Source organism: Mauremys mutica, chromosome 8, assembly GCF_020497125.1.
Source record: "Mauremys mutica isolate MM-2020 ecotype Southern chromosome 8, ASM2049712v1, whole genome shotgun sequence".
Classification (NCBI taxonomy): Eukaryota; Metazoa; Chordata; order Testudines; family Geoemydidae; genus Mauremys; species Mauremys mutica.
This window is the reverse complement of record NC_059079.1, coordinates 7,596,413-7,616,228: the sequence shown is the minus strand read 5'-3', so window position 1 is coordinate 7,616,228 and position 19,816 is coordinate 7,596,413. Positions and strand designations below refer to the sequence as shown.

The 19,816-nt window shown below is 48.7% G+C and overlaps 1 protein-coding gene across 2 annotated transcripts in view; it reads right to left on the bottom strand.

Moving 5' to 3' along the window:
* SLC5A9 (solute carrier family 5 member 9) overlaps window positions 1-16,097 on the bottom strand; it is a 35,757-nt gene extending 19,660 nt beyond the window's left edge. The window contains exons 1-8 of one of the 2 annotated variants that reach the window (XM_045026754.1): window positions 15,409-16,097; window positions 14,505-14,704; window positions 12,993-13,064; window positions 7,987-8,091; window positions 5,446-5,610; window positions 2,268-2,373; window positions 1,399-1,479; window positions 358-563 (exon numbers count right to left, since the gene is read on the bottom strand). In XM_045026754.1, coding sequence (XP_044882689.1) covers window positions 358-563; window positions 1,399-1,479; window positions 2,268-2,373; window positions 5,446-5,610; window positions 7,987-8,091; window positions 12,993-13,064; window positions 14,505-14,633 — 864 coding nt within the window. In that variant the 5' untranslated portion in view covers window positions 14,634-14,704; window positions 15,409-16,097. Of the gene's footprint in view, window positions 1-357; window positions 564-1,398; window positions 1,480-2,267; window positions 2,374-5,445; window positions 5,611-7,986; window positions 8,092-12,992; window positions 13,065-14,504; window positions 15,050-15,408 lie in introns of those variants that run through there. The other variant, XM_045026755.1, reaches the window with a different exon arrangement.
* Between the last annotated feature and the right edge of the window lie 3,719 nt (window positions 16,098-19,816).

Below are 19,816 nucleotides of genomic sequence, written 5' to 3'. Positions count from 1 at the left end.
CTCCTGGCTTTCCGAACGAGGCTTCAGAACTGCCTACCTCCATAAAGAGACCCCCCTTGCTCACAAGCCAGCTGTGCACATAGGGGAAAACATCACACCCTGCTGCTCCCCAGCATCAAAACAAGCCCCCCACCCCCAATACTAAGAAGCATTGAACTGCAACAGGAGCTGTGGAAAGAATGAGCAGGTCTGGTCTATTCCAGTCAGCAGAGGCGGTGCCCCCACCCCGCAAAGACAGACAGATGGACACACACATTCATCATTTCACTGACTTTTCGAGCAGTGCAGCAGCCTGGAAAGGAAGATCCTGGGATAAAAGGCGGAAGGGGAGAGAGAGAAAGAGAAAAGAGACTTTACCTGATCCGTGCACCAACACCAAGTAGCCAGCACAGAGAGGCCGAAGATAAGGCCAGGCCAAGGAATGTCCCCCGTGACAGGGTTCCTGAGCATGTGGAAGGCGTCGGCGCGTGGGAGGTGACAGGTGGTGTTTGGGACTATGACACTGGGGATCATGGTGCTGTATTTCTCTTTAAGTCCTTCAAACCAGCCGACTTTTTCAAACCCTGAGAAGGAAGCAGCCAGTGGTTTAGGTTTGATGCCCTGCTACAAGGTCATTCATCCATCTTATTCTCTCTCCTTCTTGTTTTTTCCCCCCTCCTCTCTTCCTTGCTGTCCTCTCACCTAGATTTTGGTGGCCCAGTTGGTGTGTGTGCTGGGGGTAGCAGGATTGCACCCAGAAACGCTGGGATGCTAATGGGATCTGTGTAATTCTGCACCCAGCAGTGCATTCTGGGTGAGACAGCACCAGCACCACAGAATTCCCTTAGCAGTGGCATCATTACCAGGGTTCTGGTTCATTACCATTACTGGGTTCTAGTGGCAAGAAAGTGCCACTAGCACCCAGAGTTGCTGATCAAAACCCTCTGGAAGAGCCTCGGCAGGAAAACATGAAACCACAAGAGACAGCATTTGGATTACTGTTTGGCAGGCAGGCTTAGAGCAAAGTGCTAAGGGTCTGTTTTTGTTCCCAATGATTCCCTTGTAAATCCAGAGTAACTCCACTGGAGGAAAGCAGTAGAGGCGGCTGAAACTCAAAGGAGTTACGGGCAGAGCAGAGTTTGACTCTTAGGAGCTGATCCAGCAAGCTGCTCCGTCAACTCCCAAAGGCAGCAAAAGGCGTTCAGCACCTTGCACAACTAAAATAAGCACTTTGGAATAAACAAGGAAGAGGGGAACTAGCTTGGCTTATGGGGACAGATGCCAAATGTAGCTGTGAATCCTGTTATTAATATTAAATTACGGGCCTCTGTTGAAAGAGGGAAAAATGCTCCAACTGCCCAACATCTCGAACCTTGTTTGACTCAGGTTGTAGGTAACACAGTCCCTTGTTCCTCTTACCTATAAAGGCGAGAACCGAAGCCCCAAGTACCATGATCACAGTCTGCAGCACATCTGTGTACATCACAGCGGTTAAACCACCTGTAGGGAGAACGGCAAACCACAGAGTAAGAGAGAGCCAAATGGGTGAGGTAATATCCACCCAACTTCTGTTGGTGGAAGGGACACGCTTTCGAGCTTCTCAGAGCTCTTCCTCAGGTCTGGAGAAGGTAACCAGAGAGTCCAAGCTAAATACAAGGTGGGACGGATTGTTAAGCATAAAGGTTTCACACGTGCCATAGAAAACTGCTTAAAATGAAGTGGGCACTTCAGGGTTAGCAGGCAGTAGGGTGTGTTACAAATTGTTGTAAAAAGCCATACAACTAGTCTCTCTGTTAAGTCCATGTTTAGTTAAAAATGGAACCCCACAAAAGACTATATACCAAAAACCCACAGATCCCCACGGTTACCTCCACAGATCCAGCAACTACCCCAGACAAGTCAATCAATCTGTTGTCTACAGCCAGGCACTCAGCTATCACAGAATTTGCTCTGAAGAGAAAATCCAGGATATACACCAAAACCTGCTTAAACCACCTTCTCTAAACAAGGACACTCTACCAGAGAAGTAGATTGCATTATGGAACGGGCCACTCAAAATGTCCTACCGCGTGTGTGAAACCCTTATGCTTAACTATCTGTCCCACCTAGTATTTTGCTCAGATGCTCCATTACTAGGGAGCCCGACCCGAAGCTCAAAGTCAATGGAATTCTTTCCATTAACTTCAATGAGCTTTGGGCCCAGAATGCAGAGAAGTAAAATGCATTGGGGGAAGCGAGTCTTTGCCAGACTCCAGATTCGGGTGCTGCTTTTAAGGCAGTATCATTACCAGCTATAGTGTAGACAGCTGTCACGGCTAGCAAGATCACGGTGGACAGGTAAAGGTTCCAGCCCAGGGAGACTTGGATGAAGAGCGCTCCAGAGAAAATATCTGTCTGGAATAAGAGCAAGGAGAATTTGAGTCTCTAGTGGGTTGCATTTATTAGCACGTCTCTGACATAAGCTCCAGCCCACTGGAAGGCTCAAAACCCATTAGATGGGCAACCAGAAGGGAGGATGCTATGAAAGCGAGGGAGGGGGAGGCAGAGGGGAAAAGGACAGACACAATAGGATCAAAAAGGTGCACTGGGCTGTGGAGCGCATGGGGCCTGATTCGGTGTTGCACTGTGGCTCCGTGTGCCAGGCCCCAGATACGCATAAACCCTCCCCATCAGGTTAATACCCCTAGCGTGGAGGGGGCCTTCTGGGGTGAGATCAAGTAGGCCTGTCCATCAGCAACTCTATATCCCTGCAGTAGCTTGCAGAAGCCATTACAGCACAGCTTAGAGCAGCCTGCCAGGGATGTAAGTGATTGGCACCTCATTCAGGCAGGGTCAGAACTCCCAGTGCTCTCAGCGGGAAAAGGCTCCTGACATTGGAAAGGGGAATGAGATGAATGCACAGACAAGAGCACGAGTCACTGGGAAACAAGGGAGGGTCCCAAGCACTGTGAGTGTTGTGAATGGTTAGTCCGAGCTCACTTTTCTAGTAGATGGGGTCATTGGCATCTGTTAAAGCAGAACATCTTGGTATCACTCTGGGCTTTGGATACTACATGCCCTAATGGTCAGAGTGATGGACTATCAGCTGGAAAGACCGTGAGTGAGTGGCCAATGTCTTGTGCTTCCACCTGGCTATCTGAAAATGGACCCTAGCCAGCTCCTCACTGGTGCAGATCAGGGTTGCTCTAACAACTTCAATAACATTAGGCCTATTTATGCAGGTTGCAGATCTGACCTAGAGCTGCAGAAGCTCCCTGGGTTTTACTTTGTTGAGGGGGATAGTAAACGAGGCCAGACTGAAAAAAAAAAAGCAGCATTAAAATTGAGGTGGATCCATTGTAAATACAGAAGGTGGCACATCACAAGTGGGGACGTTTCGTTCTGTATTAATCAACCCAAAAGAAATCTGTAAACCTGGGATGTGGAAAGATGCAGACACGGTCCATGGGAAAGCGAGACAGAATGGAGTGGTAAAGACAGTGTTCCTCTCTGCCCCCAAATCATCTCCCTAAAATCCAGCTTCCATTAGACCTCGTGATCTTTACAGCCCGGGGGGGCGGGCGGGGGGAGTGAAGAGCCTCTTGTACATAATGGAGTATGAGCTTTGTCCTCCCAGCAGGAAATATAAAGAGAACTGCATCCACACACTTTGACCCCATCACTCACTCAGCTCTCCGCTCTTCCTGGCAAGCCAGGAGGATTATGAAACTGAGCAGCAAAGTTATTAACCTACTTTCCAGCAGGAACTGCAGCGTGAAAAATCCCCCTCATAACCAAACCTCCTGCTGTCGAGCCAGCCATTAAATACGCACTCTGAAAACAAAGGTGTTACCTTAGAGAAAACACCTCCGAGGCCAATAAGCTAAACCAGACACACCTGTCAGACGCGTATGAATTAGCCTGAGAAGAGAGGTCGCTGAGAATAAGCAGTGAATACTAAGCACAGACCACTGAACCGAAATGCACTGAAAAATGCTGCTTCCCCAAGAGCCACCTTGTAGCTGTGCTGAGTCTTGAGTAGCTGTAGGCTCCCTCCCTCCCAATATCTGGTACCCTCCTGTGCCAGCAACTCCTCTCACAGAAGCTGACCAGAAGTCATCATGCCAGAAAGGCATTTGGGCCCAGATCCTCAAAGGTATTAAGGCTGCAAACTTCCACTGGTGGAAGGATCTGTGAGGATCCAGGCCTTAGTCACTACAGATGTGGGCTGGAAGTAAACTTCGGCCACGTCTACACTACCCGCCGGATCGGCGGGTAGTAATTGATCTATCGGGGATCGATTTATCGCGTCTCATCTAGACACGATAAATCAATCCCCGAATTGATGCCCGTACTCCACCTCGGCAGGAGGAGTAAGCGGAGTCGACGGGGGAGCCGTGGCAGTTGACTTGCCACCGTGAGGACGGCCAGGTAAGTCGAACTAAGATACTTTGACTTCAGCTATGTGGATAGCGTAGCTGAAGTTGCGTATCTTAGATCGATCTCCCCTCACCTCCCCAGTGTAGACCAGCCCTTAGAGATATTGGCTTAGAGACAAAAGACTGTAGTTCCCATTATCAAGTTGCAGTGGGGGAGGTTTAGGTTGGATATTAGGAAAAACTTTTTCGCTAGGAGGGTGATGAAGCACTGGAATGGGTTACCTAGGGAGGTGGTGGAATCTCCTTCCTTAGAGGTTTTTAAGGCCCAGCTTGACAAAGCCCTGGCTGGGATGATTTAGTTGGGGATTGGTCCTGCTTTGAGCAGGGGGTTGGACTAGATGACCTCCTGATGTCCCTTCCAACCCTGATATTCTATGATTTTATGATCAGTCCCTTGAACTAGTTAGTCCCCTGGGTAATGAATATCTCCTGTGCCTAAGACTTTGCACCATAATTCTCCCTCTGGGCACACAGGTAACTCCCATTAATACACTGAGCAGATAATACGCTCCTTTCTTTGCAGCATTCAAATCATCAGAAGCTGACATTTCTTCATGTGCCATATAATGCTACTGGCTTGCAACTAACAATGCTTTAAGAACGCTGTGCTTTGCCTTAAGGTGGAATACATTTCCCATTCATCTTACAGATTGAAACAATAGAAGCAATTCGTGAAGGTGGAGGGACTAGAGATAACACTAGTTGTTTCCTTAAAATACAATTCTTAACATTAGAAATTTCAGTAAAGAAAATAATCATAGAAATGCTATTATGCTAAGATTATTTTTGCAAAGAATTTAATCAACACGAGATGCAATGGATCAGATCATCAGATGGTGTACATGGAAGTCAATGGAGCTAAGCCAATTTACACCAGCTGAAGATCTTGTCTGATACATGGAGAGGAGTAGGGGGAGGCAAGAGGGCATTTATGGTGCATAATATGTTCCTTAATTATTTGTCACGTTACTGTAAGGTTCATAGAGTGATTACTCTGTGTCTGGCTACATTGTGTAGACACAATGTTGCTTTCCAATGGGATACATACTGATATCTTGGTGAATATATAGAGAATGAGGGACAGTACGGACATGTAGATTTGAATCCTCTGTCCTCCAAATCTCTTCTTCAGGTACTCGGGCATTGTGACAACTCCTGCAGCAATGTAAACAGGCACAAAAATCCAGCCGAGGGCCAGCAGCGCCCAGGTAGCCTGGCAATGGGGAGGAAGGAAAAGAAAAGGCCATAATTAAAAACATGCGATAGACTCTGCACATTGGAAATTCTCTGTACATGCCATGGACAGTATCAGACAGCATGGGAATATGGGATCTCTAAAGCAGAGTATTGCTCTGCCATACAGACAGGAAAATCCTGGGACTTGGGGGTTATGGTTGGAAGACCAGGTGGAAGATGGGTGAATGAGAACAGGATGAACACTGCTGTCAGTACCGTGACAAGCCTTTGGAGATCTCTCATCTCTCTCTTTTTTATAGGATGTCAGATTCTGTTCCACTTCCTTGCCTCTTTGGCAAAATTCCACTTCATTGCACTAGGTCTATAAAAGGAGATGTAGTATTTGCTGACCTTTGGTACCAGCGGCATTGCCATTCGTGCCAAGGATCTAAGGCCCAGGAAGTTAGGAGCCTAAATACCTTTGAGGATCAGGGTCTAACTGACCTTCAGGCTCTTGGCTCCGGAGAAGCCTTCGAGCATCTCATGATTTTTGCAGGACAGTATGACTAGGGTAGCAGACGAGGGGATTGATCCTGCTTTGAGCAGGGGGTTGGACTAGATACCTCCTGAGGTCCCTTCTAACCCTGATATTCTATGATTCTATGAGGATGCTGAATGAACAGAATCTCTCTGCACAGCAGAAATAGAAGCAACAGGAAGACTCTGATAGAGTCTTGGACAACTGCCTGTGTGATTGAACTGGATTTGCACCTGCACATGGTAAAACAAGTGGCAATGCAGATCCAGCATGAAATGGATCATTTCTTTTGCATGAAGTGTCTTTCGGGAGTTTAAAGTTCTCTCTCCCATCACACTCTGCTGCTCCAAAATCCAGCCCAGGCCAAAATGGAGATGTTAAAACTGATGGAGTCACATTTGCTCTCCGTGATCATAAAAATATATCAATATGTCTGATGGCGCATGGGCTGCATGTAGGCTCCATGTTCTGCTGAAAGGGCTTGTTAGTGCAAATTGGAATTGGCAACGGGACCCAAATCTCAACTCCCATAGGCACCTTGAAAATACCAGCTGCAGTGAAAATATATGCAAGAAAATTGAGCTTGGATGGATTCCTACTTGCCCCTTGGGGATAAATAGGCACCATTACCAGGCTCCACTCAAGGGAGGTCTTGGAATGGGACAGCAGAGATTTTGAGTTATCAGATGGATGTGTATTGCAGGAAAACTAGCACCAGATTCACTTCTACCCAGTGCAGCTAGTAATGCCTCTTGAGCTGTACGTGCTACACCTAGTGTTCATGCTCCTAGAAGGGTCAGCGGCTAACCTCCAACTGATTTCAATAGGCCCCAGTTCACACTAAGTTGTTGAACACAGAAACACACATTTTGGAACCTGAAATGTTATTACAGTGTTGCTGGCTCTTGTGGCTTTACGGTGAGTCTTGTGTGTAGGGTTGCCCACAGTCCCTTATTACAGGGGTTTGCAACCTTTTTCTTTCTGAGCCCTCCCCACCCCCCAAACATGCTATTAAAAGGCCACAGCTCACCTGTGCCACAACTGTTTTTCTGCATATACAAGCCAGGGCCAGTGTTCTGGGTTAGCAAGCAGGGCAATTGCCTGAGGCCCCACACCACAGGGGACCCCACGAAACTAAGATGCTCAGGCTTTGAGGAGCCCCGGACTTCAGCGGGGGCCCAGACTTCAGCCCTGTATCTTGGGGCTTTCGCTTTCTGCCCTGGGCCCCAGTGAGTCTAATACCGGCCCTGCTTGGCAGCCCCCTAAAACCTGCTCATGCCCCCCCAGGGGGCTCTGGACCCCTGGTTGAGGACTACTACCTTATTACAAGGGATGTCCCTTATTTTTTCATCTCTGTACAAGATCGGGAGTTGCTGAGCGCTGCAAAAAGCAGGCATAAATACCCCTGGCAAATGTAGGCAAGTACTGTTTATTATTAATTAAAATAACAATAAATAATAATATCAGGAGGAAGGGTGGGAACGGGGTGCTAAGAACACTTATTTTGAAATACGTTGGCAACCCTACTTTTCCAAGATGTATTGTTTTCTCTAAAGCCCCAGGTCCTGGAATCCTGTTACTATTTGAGATTCTCAACTTTCATTTTCTAAAAACACAGTTTCTAATCTTTATGGCTGCAGAGCACAGCCTTAAAATGTGACCTGAAGGTCCAGTAAGCAGCAGGTAAAGAAAAAGAACCACCACATGTACATATTTTAAATCTCATGATTTTCAAGACAATCTCGTGATTTTTAGGGGGCTTGATTCAGGAGTTGTGAGCACTGGGGGGGTTGACAATACTGTTAATAACAGAGTCATGGAACCCACACCCCGTCCCCTTGTAAACTGTAACCCCAGGGCAGCCTGGATTCTTACATTCCACTCAAAGCCCCCGACGGCGAGGCCCCCAGCTGCTCCTGTGCCTGCTAGACCGATGAACAAGCCGCTGCCCACATTGCTTGACATCAGGGAGGCTCCAATCTGAAACACAAGGCACAGAAAGAGAATGCAGAGAGCTATTGCAAGTAGTTTCTAAGCAACATAAAGCACTTCCCTATGGCCTGTCCTGCTGTCACGTCCGAGGCTGTTGTCTGGTGGATTTTTTTTTAAAAGGATACCGTGTTTTGACTTATTAAAGTAATCTAACCTATGTGAGTCTGCCCCCTGGTGCCAGCCCTCATCCGGTCAGTTTTCATTCAGTCATTGACTTCAGTGGGAGTTTCCCCTTTGACAGACACCACTGCAGAGTTGTCTTCATGAATTCTGAGGAGCTCAGATACGCCAGTGAGAGATACCATAGCAGTTACATAGGAAAATAGATGGATACGCTCCGAGCACAGATTCAGGATGGGGCCTGTTTGAAACAAGCACTTGTTTCCTTTTAAATTTATGTATTGTAAACATGTAACTTACTGTGGAGCCTCTTTATGGCTTATTCTAATCTACGGGTATTCCATGAAGTGCAAAGACACAGCTTCAGCCTTAAACTCCAGCGGGCTGGAGGGATGACATTATATGTAACCTCTCCACAGGTCCCCTCCATCTCCACCCTGTCCCTCCATGGTCCCCAAACCCACGCAGAGGCCATTGCAGGGTCTAGGATGGGGGAAAGGAGGAGATGGCACCAAGGAGGTGGTTGAAAGAATGGCGGGGAGCCTCAACCAGAGTGTGCTCTCCATCTATGGGGCAGCTGAGGATCATCTGGGCCTTAGTTTTTCCTCAGGAAAACTCCAATTGACTTCTGACCAAGTAGGAATGGAGGTGAAATCCTGTCTACACCGAAGTGAACGGCAAAACTCTCACTGATTTCAATGGGGACAATTGCTCCCTGAGTAGTTATCATGCCAGCATTCCCTCTGGGGTAGCCAGGAAGTGAAGACATGCAAAAAGAAAAAAAGGACTTTTGCATTTATAACCTGAGCGAATCCAGTGCCTTTCTATAGGCAAATATTTACACTCCAAGCCTGGACCTTGAGCTGTTCAAGAAACACTTGCATGGAAAGAATGTTGCATGTATCTTAAAGAACGTGTGAGCCTGGGAAGGCTGCAGCCCATGCAGAAATGTGGGTTCAAACACATACGGATGGAAAACTGCTGCAGTCTGGAAAATGCTAACGCCTCGGGTTAATTTTAACACTGCCCCTAGTGTGGTCCAGTGATCTCTTAACTAGATGAAAGCAAGGTACACTGCTCTTCCCACAGGATAAAATACCTCTGGCTTTACGTATCACTCTCCTTTGGGACAAAGATTTGCCACACCTCTACACAGGCCAAATTCATCCCAGGTGGCCACTGACATCAATGGATATACACCAGGGATGAATCTAGACATGTGTTACCAATGCTTTGGCTTCCCTCCTACGGAAAGTTCACTTTCCAACCACACCTTGTCTGAAGAGCAAATTCCTAATATGCCACTGCTGAGCTCTGAGCAAAGAGTAATGGAGTTTGACCTGCTTCTCACCTTCCGAGAAAGCAAAAATATTAATATTGCATGAAGCTGGAAGCTGTGGTCAGAATTAACACTGCTACCAGCCCTACTTCTCCATACAGTAAACTGCTGATTAAAAGGCTGACTGCGGTAATGTGAAATCATATCTTGAGTAAATATATTGACTCCCAAGAAATGTAAATACCTTCTCTAAGACACACATCCGACTGTATCGGACACAGATGTACGAAACGCAGAAGGTGTAGAGCACTGAGACAGTGGCCTTATTGTTTATTCTGGTAGTGCCTGTGTCCAACTCACAGGAAAGGGAGGAATAGCTTAGTAGCTTGAGCATTGGCCTACTAAACCCAAGGTTGTGAGTTCAATCCTTGATGGGGCCACTTAGGGATCTGGAGCAAAAATCAGTACTTGGTCCTGCTAGTGAAGGCAGGGGGCTGGACTCAATGACCTTTCAAGGTCCTTTCCAGTTCTAGGAGATAGGTACATCTCCAATTATTAAATTAAGACACAGATGCTCCCAGAAAAATAACCTTGAAGCAATAGAAATAGTTGTCTGTGGGTTCCACAGCCCACCATGGGGAGGGTGCCCATTTGGCCCCTGTCACCACTGTATTTACTCTATGGCTTATCCCAGGGGTGGGCAAACTTTTTGGCCCGAGGGCCATATCTGGGTATGGAAATTATATGGCGGGCCATAAATGCTCACGAAATTGGGGTTAGGGTGCAGCAGGGGGTGAGGGCTCTGGCTGGAGGTGCAGGCTCTGGGGGGGGCTGGGGATGAGGGATTTGGGGTGCAGGAGGGTGCTCCAGGCTGGGACTGATGAATTCAGGGCACAGGAGGGGGATCAGGGCTGGGGCAGGGGGTTGGGGGCACGGCCGGGGGTGCAGGCTCTGGGCGGCGCTTATCTCAAGCAGCTCCAAGAAGCAGCAGCATGTCCCCCCTCCGGCTCCTATGCGGATGCACGGCCAGGCAGCTCTGTGCACTGCTCTGTCTGCAGGCGCGGCCCCCACAGCTCTGATTGGCTATGTTGACCAGCCACTGGGAGTTGTACTTGGGGCGGGGGCAGTGTGTGGAGCCCCCTGGCTGCCCCTATGCGTAGGAGTCGGAGGGGGGACATGCTGTTGCTTCCGGGAGCAGCCCCCGACCCTGCTCCTGTCTGGAGTGGGGCAAACCCCAGACCCTGCTCCCCAGCGGGAACTCGAGGGCCAGATTAAATTGGCTGGAGGGGCGGATGTGGCCGGCGGGCTGTAGTTTGCTCATCCCTGGTTTATCCTCAGACCCCACTCCAGCTCCCATTAAAGTCAATGGAGGAAAAACTTCAGTGGGAGAGGGATCATGCCCTGTGTTACACACTAATGTAAAATCATGAGTAACTTCATCAAACTCAATGGAGATACACCGGGGAGCGGGGGAGGGAAATCAGTGATAGAGGAAAGGCAGCTTCAGTAGGCCTGACTGCGTTCACGGAGGGTGGTTTTCACACAGAGAGGACTCCAGACTTCAGAGGAGTTACTCCTGATTTATATTGGTGAAAAGGAACAAAAGCTATAGGCCAAAATCTTCAAATCTGGCTGCCTACCATCAGGCTCCTAAGGTCATATTTAGACATCTAAATAAATGAGACGTGACCGTCAGGGTACCTGAAGCTCTCACCACAGTCACAGAATCATAGAATATCAGAGTTGGAAGGGACCTCAGTGAATGGGAACTTCAGGGCCTCTAAGGCTCTGAAAAAGGTCGGCCACGTTGATTTAAATGCCTTAATCTGGATTCAGGAGCCTCTCTTTGGGTTGTTTGCCATTTTTCTTCCCCCTTCAGGCTGTTGGCTATGGGACAGAAATACTGTACACACATATGGGCTCTGTCAGATCAAGAGGGGAAATTAGTTCCAAAGTTGGGGGGGTCATTAGTTGGAAATGCTGTTTGTCAACCCTTTTGGTTAAACTGGAGGGGCTATTGGCGCCTCAGCTGCTGTGGTATCACATGAGAGGCCTGCCTTAGAGACCGTCTCTCATGACCAAACCTGTTAGGGTGTTATAGCTCGAAGCTGAAACTATGAAGTTGCCAGAATGTTGCCACCAAAACTGGAATTTTGCTGGGATGCTGGGATTAACCTCCCAACTCCTGCAAAGAGTGCCAGGCTACTTCAGTTATCACAAGTGGTCCGACGATGGCACCTTCAGCAGCAGAGCAGACCTCTTCCCATATTGCATCATATGTTTCCTCAGGCGTCAATGCTAAAACAGTCATAACTGGACTCAGCGCCTCTGAGAATCAAGCCCAAAGTATCTCAAGTTGGGCCCGGAAAACAGAAGCAGGCAAACTCAGAGGCTGCTTTTGACCTAAGCAACTTGCCAGATAGTGAATCAGTAGGAGAGCCAAGACTGGAAGCCAGCCCCCAAAGCACCCAATCATGTGTTCTAACCACTCGGCCATATTCCCTCCTGGAGTAGCCCAGCCACCAGCCGCAATGAAAAATAAGAAGAGTAGGGATCCTGGGAAAAGCCAGTTTCCTTTCAACATCTTTTAAACCTTCCACGCTCTAGTTACAGAAACACCCCCTATGCTTTTCCCTAAATGTCACCTGGGAGAAATTGGAGCACCAGGCACATTAAAGCAATAACAGCTGTTATATATATGTACACCTCTCCGACAGAAGAGGTTGAAAACTTAGCCTAGAGGATTTATGGGCACTGTGTATACAGAGAAAGAAGTTTTTGGTTGAAAACTGTATTCCGTTACCAGCGACTCACGGGAGAGAGATATGGCTGTATATTTTGCAATTGGAGGAGAAGGCTATTTATTCCTGTGACACCTTTATTCTTTTAAAACTTTTACATTATTTTTAGGTGTGACTTTCGCTCCCACGAAAGCGTGCCCTTTAAGAGCTTTATTCCTTTCGCATGAATCATTTTGAAGATTTATATTTTTGTGGTTTGGAGCCGAGTTTTAGTCCTCACACAGTCAATAGCGGAGACTTTCCCCCACCCAGGGAGGGTAGAGGCAAAGGGCTCTGCCATACGATTGTTTTCTTTGTCGTCTCTACGTGATTTTTACGGCATTGTGCAGACCTGAGTCATTTAATGCTCCCATGGCTGTTCTGCAGCTGTATGTGAAATGAGTTGGGAACAGGGGGAGGATCTAAATCCAGCTCCGAATGGGCAGGTGGGGCTGCATCATAGAAGCCACAGCACCAGGTAACCCATTGCCTCTGACCTGAGCAAAAAAGCTAAGAACTGAAAAGACCAGGGAGATTGAACTGTCTGTTTCCTCCAGGTAGGAGTCTCTGTAGCTCAGGGCTTAGGCTCCTGGGTAGAGCTGTGTGGGTTGGGTACTGCCTTGCTGTGCCTGTCCCCAGACCTTTCTATCAGGTACCTGGATTTGCTTGAAACCCAATTTTTAAGTAACAAGTGGAAGCATCAGACTCACTGGCAACCATGTCATGGACCGTCCAGCCAGGAAATACCCTCCAACTGTCCCCCGGCTTGCCCGTATGGATGACTGAAAAACAGAAAAAAAATTAAGTCCTTTCCCCCCACGGGTTCCCGCCCATCACACCGGCCCCGCTCTCCATCCGTCCTGCCAGCAACATGCTGGGAGTCATCCCAGTTCTGCCCTCCCAGCTGCTGCTAGACTTGGCTAACTCCCCGTATCCAGGCTATCCAATGCTTTCTGGAGGATTCGATAAACCATTTTGCAGACGCTCAAGGTGCAGCAACAATAGTTAAAACAGGGAAATAATGCACCGTGCTCCAGCAAGGCCAGTGGGGTGAAACCTCGGGCTGTAGCCCACCCGTTCCTGGGACGTCAGAGCGCTCACCTTGTCGGAGACCCCAGACTGCGTACCACAGTGTGCACATGGGATTGCACCGGGGCAGCGAAGAGATGCCCCATTCTAGGGGGAACTATGAGTGGAACAGAGCCTTAGGAGGACCAGTCCTTCCTGAGCTTCCCATTGCATGGGAGAAACACACAGCTTGCCCCCTGCATGTTCCCAGCCAGCGCTTCTGGCCGGTGAGAAGGGGAGCGTTTCTTGTTAGCTCATTAGTAACCCTATGCTGAGCTAACAAGCCTCTCTGGTTTCTGATCCGGGGGCCTGGTTGTTACTTTGCAAGTCGGAAGGCCTCTCGGTTTGTCAGGACATTGTACCCGGAAGTTACCAACCAGCTGTGAGTTGTTGCGCCGCTCCGATTTGTGCAGCACTCTCATCTGCATCTTGGTACCCAGAATACGGAGCAGCCCTGCTGCTTGGAGGAGTCAAAAGCTTTGGTCCATGCTTGCAGCAGATGAATGGGGCACCGGAGACTGGGGGTGCGGAGGGATGGCCTCGCTCTTCCATTTTCCTTCTCCCCATTCCTATGTATGTTGGCTGCCTGGCTTGGATAGAAGCTGCCCTCTGACTGGGTGATGGGGCTTCTGAATCCATTTAACAACCTCCCAGTGAGTGCCCATGTTAGGAGAACAAAACAACTTCCCAGCCAGGCTGCTAGGCCACTCTTCCAAATAGGCTGGGTCACAGAAAATAGGGATCAAATAATAATCGTCTTTCCAAATTTTCCAATGCCCGATTCTGTCCTTTTCTCTTCATTTGCCCTCTTAGGCCAGGAAAGTCTCCCAGCTCGCCTTTCTGCAGCCATTCCACGGGGAGCCTCACCCCTTCTCCCCAGTGCATTATGGGATACTTAGCAATTCCCTCAGTGCTGTTCAGGGCATTGCAAGGAATGGAATAAGTGCTGCACGTGAGTGTGGTGGAAATGTTCCTACTCTCAACCCCCTAGCATGCCAGTCAAGGCCTGCTACTGTCTGGCCCTGCATACGTGCTATTTACAAATCAAAAAGCAGGCTGATTATAAGCAGATATCTTTGCACGCATAGCTGATTACACACCCTGCCTGTCTTCTGTCCCCTAATGAAAACAAATCATTGAGCTCCTGGACTCACCCATATCCCAACGGCAAGGACGAAGACAAAATAAACGATGACAACCACGATGTCCACAACCTCGAAGGCAAAGTTCCTCTGTCCAGGCTGGCCAGGTGGCTCTGTGGTGGCCGGGGTGGGCTGGCTCATGGCTGCAAATGAACAGCTGATTGTCTCTCTCTCACACTGGACTTTGATGCACGTTTACCTTCATTATTCTCCTTTAATAATTAACAGGGTTAGAAGAGTGTCAGTGGGGGAAATTGAGAAACACAGGGTGGCAGATAACACTGTTGGCACACTGGCAATTGATGGATCCCCGTCTGCAGCATGCATAGGCATCCTGTACTGAGTCAGTCATCTCAGCCCTGCCTCGTAATCTGCCAAGCTAAGGATGGGCAAACCCTCACAGGGTTTGGAAGGTGGCTCAGATAAGCGAGTTCAGGGAATCAGGATTAAAGGGACTTGAAAAACCTCAAATTAACAAATAAATGGGCTTAGGACATCACGTTTATTTTGATGGGTACCAAACAGGAATCACTGTGAGAATATGGGCTGGGGAAATATAATTGAACCTACAACATGCTGGGACTAGATCTTCCCACAACATACTTAGATTGGGGCAGGGACCAACTTTCTGCACTCTGAGGTGCCATCACAATACAAAGAATAAATTGTACAGGGCCTGTTCCGACTAGGGTTGCCAATTGTCTAATCACACAAACCCAAACATGCTGCGGTTGTTTGCAGGGGTGCAGGCTCTGGGAGGGAGTTTGGGTGTGGGAGGGGGCCCCGGGCTGTGGCAGGGGGTTGGGGTGCAGGAGGGATGTGGGGTGCAGGCTCTGGGAGGGAGTTTGGGTGTGGGAGGGGGCTCAGAGGTGGGGCAGGGGGGTCGGGGAGCGGGCTCTGGCAGGGAGGCGCTTACCTTGGGAGGCTCCTGGGTGGTGACACAGCGACATATGGGTCCAGGACCTACATTTAGCATTAAAAAAAAAACCAAACCCACAAACCCCATCAACTTCTTTTTTAAAATAACTGGAAGGTGAAACAAAAACGTACCCGAGCGCCGCCAGCACGTATTCATACATGGCACAGTGCCGCCTGGTGCACAAAGAAGAGAACAGAAAGCTCAATTGAATGAGAGTCCAGCACCTGTTATTTAGATACGGTAAACAAATTTCTTCCAGGCCCTTTATGAGCAGAGTCTTGTTGGCAAATTCACCCAAGTTAATGAGACACAAACCTGAGGGCCTAACTACCTGCAGTCATTAAAGATCCCCTGGCACTGTTCTCCACAGCAGGGCCATACGTCCTGGCCAATTTGCATGTTTACTTTTCCCTGCTTGCAGTACAAATTAGGTTTGGGATTCAGCCTTCTTTCCTGCCTTAAACTGCGGCGTGCTGTTTTTATGTTTTGCCAAAAGCTGCAGTGTTCCACGTCAGAACTAGCTGCATTTCAGCAGCAGGAAAAGTATTATGACGACATTTTATTATTCAGGTGATTTCTGTACAGTTTGCAAGGTGCCTCCTGATCTTTCAGAAGGAAAATTGCTATATATATATAAATATAAGCTCTTAATTATTATTGCATTCTGCTACCTGACGTCAAATCAAACAGCACATAGCGACCCCGGACCACTCAATATGAGCTTCTAAATTCCATTCCCATCAACAGGAATTAAATGCGGATAGCAAGGCAGAGGGAGTAGCATTAGTATTGCCTTATCTAGGGAGCCTGTCACGTACATATTTGGCACTGACGGAGTTAACTCGCCTGACTTGCAAAGATCTGGGGAATGAACCTGGGAAAGCAGCTGTCTCTGGGCGTTGGTAGGGGGAGCAGGCATAGATCACCCTGGGTTTGTCAGGGAGCTGTAATTGCTCTAAGGTGTGGCAAGCTGGTATCTCCAGTTCTTTCACTACATCCTGTCAGTGCCACTGGCCACCTGGTGCATCTCAGGACTCTGGCAGGCATGCAGGACTTCTGCATTCATGGGTGTGCAGCCCTGTATCCTGTCAATCTCAAGCCAAGCAGGATCTGGCTCCTGCTCCCATTGCCTTCAGGGTAGCCCTCTCCGCTGGGGAAAGGAACAAAAGGAATCCAACACATTCAAAGATCCTCCAGCTTCTGGAACTGCCCTGAAACATCTGCTGCAGCCTGCCTGCTGCTCAAACAATACAAGGAGAATGAAGGTGAGGGAGCAGGGCTAGTGGCGACAGCAGGAAACCAGCCCTCAGCAGTCCTGATTCCTAACATGCTGTGCCGCTGACAAAGGAGGAGTCACTTACATGGGTTGCCTCAGTTTCACCAGCTGTAGGCATGGAGGGAGAAATAAGGAGTGTATCTGAAGCCCTTTAAGACCTGCCCGGAGCTGTTGGTTCGAAGTGGAGGGAGGAAGCAAAGAGGGCTGGGAGCTCCTGGAGTGTGAGACCATAAAGCTGTGGGAGTAAATTGCTGGGTGGGTCACTCTCACATTATCATAGATGTTGGCTTGATTTTTCACAATGGGGAAGTCTCTAGGCCATCATGGGATGGTGAGACAGCCGGGCCACCTTCTTGGCGGACACATCATGGAGCGACCCAGGGACCTCCCGAGCCTCAGTGTGAGCTGCTACAGCTTGAGCTAAAGAGCCAAGCCACTCGAAGGAGAGCAGTAACAGACTCTGCAAATGAGGCACAGAGGGGCCATCAGGTAACATGCACTCGAGAGTGGGTTACACTTGCACAGAAGATTTTCACTGCGGTGATTCAAAGTGCAACAAAACCTCTTCCCTAGCACCTCACTGGCTAAGAATAAGGTCTTGTCTGCACAAGATGGGCAGGGGAGGTTGCATCACTGTAGCTATGTCTGGACTAACCCATAGTGTATAGAGGCTGCATTTACGTCAGAAGGGAGTGGCACTGGAGCAGTGCACCCCGGCTTGAACGCCGGCACCTCCAATTAGCTCCATGACCGAAATGCCAGTGTTCAAAGATCTCCAAGCTGCTCTGTCAGTCCAGTCTCCGGTGGCTACTTCTCCTCCTCCCAAAGTCATGTAACACGGATACCACCTAACCCATGTCTGGGTTGTGACTGGTCAGGGGGATTTGGATAAAATGGCAGAGTGCTGGGTCAGGCGCGTTGCCAGAGCTCACACACTAATGGGGGGTTGTAGCCCAAAGAGACTCAGCCCTTGTTTTCAGGGGCTCAGTCCCCAGCAGGTTTTAATAATAAGAGATCCAGTTGGTTTCTATTCCAGATTTGGAAGCTTCCCTCCCAGCAGCAAAGATGACCTGTAACTTACCCTACCCCAGCGGGGGGTTTGCCTGCATAGAATGAGAAGGGTCTATGGCTCCGGCCCAGTAATGGAGAGTGCAGCAGGAGATGCTGTTCCTGTCCCAGGAGAATTTTCAATATTTCAAAGTGTTTCCCATCCCGAAACAAAAACCCGCAAAATCTCAATCCAAGTGTTTAATTCCCATTTCAGCCTTTTCCATTTTTTTTTTACTATAAATTAAATTTCACTGTGAAAAAAAAAACTCATTTTGGATCCTAAAAATGAAATTTTTGGTTTCAAAGGGGGATGTTTTAAAACAATTTTGAAACTTGAAAAAAAATCAGCTGACCTTGCTGAGGAAAAGATTCTGTTCCGACAAATTGCCCCTTTTCCAACTAACAGATGTTTGTTGAAGAATTCCTGACTGTGCAGCTGCTCCCTTATGGCAGACAGAAGAGTCTTGTGCTGAAGTCCCCGGGTTCGGGCTCTGCCACGGACTCTAGAGAGACTGCTACAGAGGCTTGGATTCTCAATAGAGCCTGCACACTTTTGTGCACCCCTGAATGCAGAGCCCCTGCTTGAGTCTGCACATTGCGCAGTGGGCACATGCATTCCAGGCACATTCACACACACACGTGCACACGCTCCTTAGAAACCCTGTCTCAGACTCCCCAGGTGAGTAACAATGATCCCGGCACTCTGGGTGGCTCTAAACGCCAAAGAACCAGCCTCTCAGCACATAGGGCAAAATCCAGCCTGGACATAAGCAGATACCATTCAATTGGCTTTGGCACAGTTGTGCCTGAGGATACCAGGGCTGGACGGTGACTGTAGTCTTCAGGCACACAGACTTGGCTACGGCCAAGCAGGCCACTGAAAGCCAGTATCCTGGCCCCAATACCCATTGAATACACAGCATTCCAGCTCCAGAATGCACTTTGCTAACTGGGCAACGCTAGACAATCGACCAAGTGGGTGGATTTCCTTCCTGGCCCTGGCAGGCAACTGTAGTGCACGCTTGTGCGTGAGATTTGGATCCATTTATCTTATGCTGGGCATAAGCGCCTAATCTGGAGACATGCCAAGCAGCTGCAGCTTCCATTGAATTAAATTCTGTACCTACAGCGCCTAGCACATGAGCAGGGCTGCAAGGCACTACAGAAACCACAAAATAAAAACAAGAGTCTCCCCCAAATCAACAGAGTTCAGGAATGGTCCAGAGTGGGGCTCAGCTGCTCAGCACTTCTCAGGATCAGCCCTTTGCTAAAAAGAAAGGTTCCTCTGTTGCTCCATTACAGGTGTGACCGTCTCTAAAAGTAGCCCACTCACACACTCACAGAGCCCTAGAGCAGGGCAGGCTTTTCCCAAGCCGAACATTACAAATGGCAGTCTGCTGGCTCAGGGAATGGGATGCAAGGCCAGGCTTGCTAACCCCCTGCGGGGACCCTCAGCTCTGGAAGGAGCCCTCCCTGAAGAACGAGAACACACCCTTGGCATCTATGCTCTTCTATTGAAATGCCAGGTTGCTATTTGAAATGCGTTCCATCTGATTGCAAATGGGTCCGTTGCTTGTTTCGAGGAAGTGTTTCTTGCCGGGGAGCTGAGCCGTGCCAAGGCAGTGCTTGCCTGCTCTTCTCCTCCCTACAAGGAGCCATTTTTGGCAGCACTCTAGTTCTTCAGATCTGTGCTCTGTCTGGCCCCCTCCATCCAATCCCCATTACACCATGGGCTGACTCACAGCTACCCCACTCTGTGCCAATATGCTAACACCTCAAGATCCCTTAGAGCTTTGAGGATAGTTTTCTTGGAAATGCAGGCTGCTAATCAATTACTTTTCCCCAATAAGCCTCATTTGTATAAGGCTTCCTAGGAAAAGCCCCCCCCCACCCCCCAAAAAACAAAACAAAACAAAAATAAACAAACCATCAACCAAATCTATTATCCAAAAGAGGCTTTTCAGCCACAAAAGATTCCAACTCACTGAAGTATAATGACTGTCAATTACATATGCAGGGCTGAGACCCTCCACTGGTGAAAACTGGCAGCTCTCAGTTGACATCAGCATTGCTACACTG